We start from the raw sequence: 4,362 nt of genomic DNA, 5'->3' as shown, positions 1-4,362 counted from the left end.
GGACAATTTCATGCTCCCAACTTTGTGTGAACCGTTTGGGGATGACCCCTTCCTGTTCCAACATGACTACACACCAGTGCACAAAGCAAGGTCATGGATGAGTGAGTTTGGTGTGGAGGATCTTGTCTGGCCTGCACAGAGTTCTGACGTCAACCCCGTAGGACACGTTTGGGATGAATTAGAGTGGAGACTGCGAGCCAGGCCAAAACTGGGATATTTGCCTTTACATGCACATGCGTTTAATATGGAGTTGGCCCGTCCTTTGCGGTTTTAACAGCTTCACCTTTCCACAGGACCTTGTGCAGGTCAGTCAAGTTTCTCCACACCAAACCCACTCATCCATGTCTTTATGGACCTTGCTTTGTACACTGGTGTGTAGTCATGTTGGAACAGGAAGCGGCCATCCCCAAACTGTTCCCACAAAGTTGGGAGCATGAAACTGTCTAATATTTCTTTGTATGCTGAAGCATTAAGAGTTCCTTTCACTGGAACTAAGGGGCCAATCAAATATAATAAATATGGGTGGGTTAAAAACATTTTATTTAGCATCTGGTTATGTCACTGTGCATCTACACAAAACACTAGTGAGGTAGTTACTGGGTTTATCCATGCCTATTGGGCAAATGCAAGCAGATACCAGTTCAAGCACAAGATTTTTGCAGTTCGTTTAATCAAGTATCGATCCTTAATGCCGGAGCTGTTTACGCCCATAAGAAAGCCATAATAGATGCATTTCACCTACTGGACTGTTTTCAAATGCTATGTGTGTATCAAATATCCATATCAGATTCTATACCAGCTCTGAAACAACAAAAACAGCACAAAAAAATGAATAAAATCTAAAGAACCACCCACCTGAAACTGAATCCCACTGAATGGGGTAAAATTCCCACCCCCTAGGGTCAGATATTTTCTAGTACCACCTTCATGACAGGACAGAAACTTCCCAACTTTGTGAGAATCAACAACTGCTGAAGGTAAGATTAAACTCTGGAATTTAATGGATTAACCTGTGTTTTATTGGATTTGCATTGCCAGTGGAAAAATAATAACAAGAAGCAACAATAATGAGGGAAAGTAGTGCTACGTACTTTTTATCAATAGAAGAAGCAAGAGTAATAAGCAGCAATAGTAATGCCAAAGCCTTTAAAGCCTTTTTTTTGTAAAAGACCATTACACTCCAAAAATATTGACTATATTTAGTACAAGTTTTGTGATTTTTAAAAAAAATATTTTTCATATAGGGATAAAATAAAATAAGGATAAAATAGTTTAATGATTTAATTTATTTTTATTTCTAGTTATTTATTTTTTCTCTGTTTAAATAAATTGAATTGAATTGAAAATTTTTTATATATTTAATCTAATAACAAATAGAAATATATTTGTCACACTCCTAAATAACAGCACATGGTTTGATTATCCCACATGCACTGTGGTTATAACCTCTCCATCCTCTTATGTTTAACCCATGTCTATTTTCCCTATTCTTTTCCTCAGATGTATCTCTTGTTGTTTCTGCTGTTAAAGATGTACACACTGAGCCAAGTGCATGCCTACCCTGACGGATCTATAGCACCAGCGTGTGACAGTATGATACCGACCCACCCGTCCTTTCTGCCTCAGAGCACCGTAGCGCCGTACAGAGTCACAGCGAACCGTACGACATACACACCCGGAGACGTGATCAGAGGTTGCATTATGCCATTATTACGTATTTTAGATCAGATCATGTGGGATGAGATCAGAAATCACGTGAATTACATATTCATATATCTGAGCCAGACGTTTCTCACGTCTCGTCAAACAGAGCTCATTTAAAAAAATATTATAGATAGTCCAGATTAAGGAATAAACCATGACAGAAAATAATCTACATTGGGGTGGTGAGGTGCAGCCTGATGCGAAGTGGATTATTTTCCTCTAACAGCACATACCATTGTGTTTTATTTAATTTATACAATTAATAATGATTATATAGTTAAACAATTAATAATGATTATATTTGTAGTTAACTAATGTTGTGCAATGTCCATTATAAATTAGTTCCTATTATCACTTATGCTATAGCAGCTATCTTTCTCTCTCCACCATCCCGGTTACAATGTGCCGACACTGGAGACTCCTTCCATAAATGCTATCTAAGCGTCTCTGTCCATAAAACTTCACCATCCATGCTTTTTTGTTTGTTAAATAACAATGTTTTAATCAGCTTATCTTTAGCCTTATGTTATGTAGGCTATCTGCTTTTACGTGTCTGTGTGAATGAGCTGTTACTCTAGAAACATATCAGACTAAGCCGATTTATAGGAAACTTCTTGTTTGAATTACAGCTGAAATTATAGTCAGAGCTGCTGAACAATAATCAAGTGAATCAGAACTTGACAATTTAGTCATGTTGTCATATTAAATGGACCACAGAGCTGATTGTGTGAATGTATTTTAACTCACCAGTGACTCTGGAGTCAGTGAACAGCACAGAATTCGAGGGCTTCATGCTGCAAGCTCGGACATCATCAGGCAAGAGGACAGTGGGATATTTCATGCCGGGAAACGCCAGTCTGGTCCGACTGCACGACTGTTTCAGCACCGAAGTAGCGTACAGGTTCTATATTCACAATGCTCGTAACACGACTCTCAGATCAGTATGGCACCAAATCGCTCCATCTACCCTAATCAAATCTCTCAGTCCTGATCTAATATACCTACCCTGCTCAAATCTATCTGATATAGCCTAATATCTACCATTATCAAATCTATCTGGTCTAATCAAACTATCTGATATAAACTTATGCCCTCTATCTACAATAATTTAATCTGTCTATCCAAATCAAATCTATCTACATTGATCTAATCTCTCTGTCCTAATCTAATCGTCCCATTTTAATGTATATAATCTACCTATCCTAATCTAATCTATTTATCCTACTCTACTTTAATCTAGGTATTTTATTGATCTATCTTAATCTAACCCTAATAGTCTACCTACACAAATCTAATCTGTTTATCCCAATCCAATCTCTTAATATAATTTATCGCAATCTGATCTATCTCGTATGATCTAATATAATATATCCTAATTTAATCAACCTTAAACTATCTATCCCATTTAGATTAGATTAGATTAAAAATTGGAATCTCTCTTCTCTAATCCAATCTCTCTATTTCCAAATCTAATCTATTCCATGCAGTGCTAATGCGGTCTATTCTAACTGAATTAATATTTTCTAAGCAAAGCTATTAAAAATCTAACCTAATCCAATCTAACAGTATGCGTCTACTTCCTTAACTGTTATTACAGGAGCATTAATCAATTTTTCTTGTCCTTTTCCTCCTTTAGAAGTCAACCATCAGCCACTCTGCAGCAAATGAATTAACCCGGATTGAGGTCATGTGGGTCGCACCACTAACATCTGCTCTGGACAATATTATGTTCTGGTACTAGTGCTGTCTCTCATAGGTTTCTAACTGAACTGATCAGACCTGCACTCTTACACAATTTTCTTTTGCAGTGCAACATTTGTGAAGAATTATGCCGAGTTCTGGACCATGGTGAACAGCCAGACTATCCTGCTATCCAACAGTCCTGCTCCAGCTGTGAACCTTCTGGTAAATTCAGTAATATAAATATCTCCGGTGTGATCAATCACCTCTGCACTACAATCTCTATTTTCATTCCTAAAACACCGTTTCCTTCTGATAATCCAGATGATGTCTTTCTGCATCCTGATCGCACTGACTGGACTCTCCAGAGCTTCATCTTTACTCTGATCTGTGGGGTAAATGGACGCTAGCACAAATATTAGGAATACTGATTTTAATCTGTTCTGTGGAAGTCAAAATGATGGAAAAAAGTAAATATTATCCAGACAGTGTGGATGGAGATTAGAAAAGGTAAATGATTTCTTTGTAGTGCTTGACTCTTATGAGATTCTCTCATGTACATAAAGAATCGTGTTTATTTATATTTATACAGAGATGATGTCCAGCCCATTTGAACGCTCTTAGGCTTATTTTCTGACAGGTTTTTATGAGCAACATTGTTTTTGTAATAAACTGACATGACAATATGGCACATTTGGTTATTTTGAAATAAAAGTTAATAAACTTGATTAAAAAAATCAAAAAGTAATCACCAGAACGTGATGAAATCTCAGCTCTTCATAGCGAAACAGGTTATGTTTACCACCATAAATAAATAAAAATAAAAAATAAACACACAAAAAACACCAATGGATGTTTTATTTTAATTGCTTTTGGGGGGGTGGGGGTTCTCTAATACTGTTCGTTGACATATCTACTTAGAAAACCTGTCGTGAAAACCTGTTTATTTAGACAACTTTACCTTATTGGGGAAGGAAT

The 4,362-nt window shown here is 36.8% G+C and overlaps 1 protein-coding gene across 3 annotated transcripts; it reads left to right on the top strand.

The window, feature by feature from the left end:
* The first annotated feature begins 429 nt into the window (after positions 1 to 429).
* Positions 430 to 4,195, top strand: si:ch73-14h1.2 (putative ferric-chelate reductase 1). 3 transcript variants are annotated; one of them, XM_058413297.1, is made up of 6 exons: positions 430 to 977; positions 1,501 to 1,693; positions 2,455 to 2,594; positions 3,341 to 3,438; positions 3,513 to 3,609; positions 3,709 to 4,194. In XM_058413297.1, exons 2-6 carry the CDS (start codon positions 1,501 to 1,503, stop codon positions 3,769 to 3,771), a joined length of 591 nt encoding a protein of 196 aa, XP_058269280.1. In that variant the 5' UTR covers positions 430 to 977; the 3' UTR covers positions 3,772 to 4,194. The 3 variants fall into 3 exon arrangements, 2 of the variants coding, with proteins under 2 accessions (XP_058269280.1, XP_058269279.1); XR_009206962.1 differs by having other exon boundaries at positions 430 to 1,693; positions 2,455 to 2,605; positions 3,709 to 4,195; XM_058413296.1 differs by having other exon boundaries at positions 430 to 1,693.
* The last annotated feature ends 167 nt before the right edge of the window (positions 4,196 to 4,362 follow it).

Source organism: Hemibagrus wyckioides, linkage group LG17 (genome assembly GCF_019097595.1).
Source record: "Hemibagrus wyckioides isolate EC202008001 linkage group LG17, SWU_Hwy_1.0, whole genome shotgun sequence".
Classification (NCBI taxonomy): Eukaryota; Metazoa; Chordata; class Actinopteri; order Siluriformes; family Bagridae; genus Hemibagrus; species Hemibagrus wyckioides.
The sequence above is the reverse complement of the archived record's forward strand: the minus strand, read 5'-3'. Positions and strand labels throughout refer to the sequence as shown.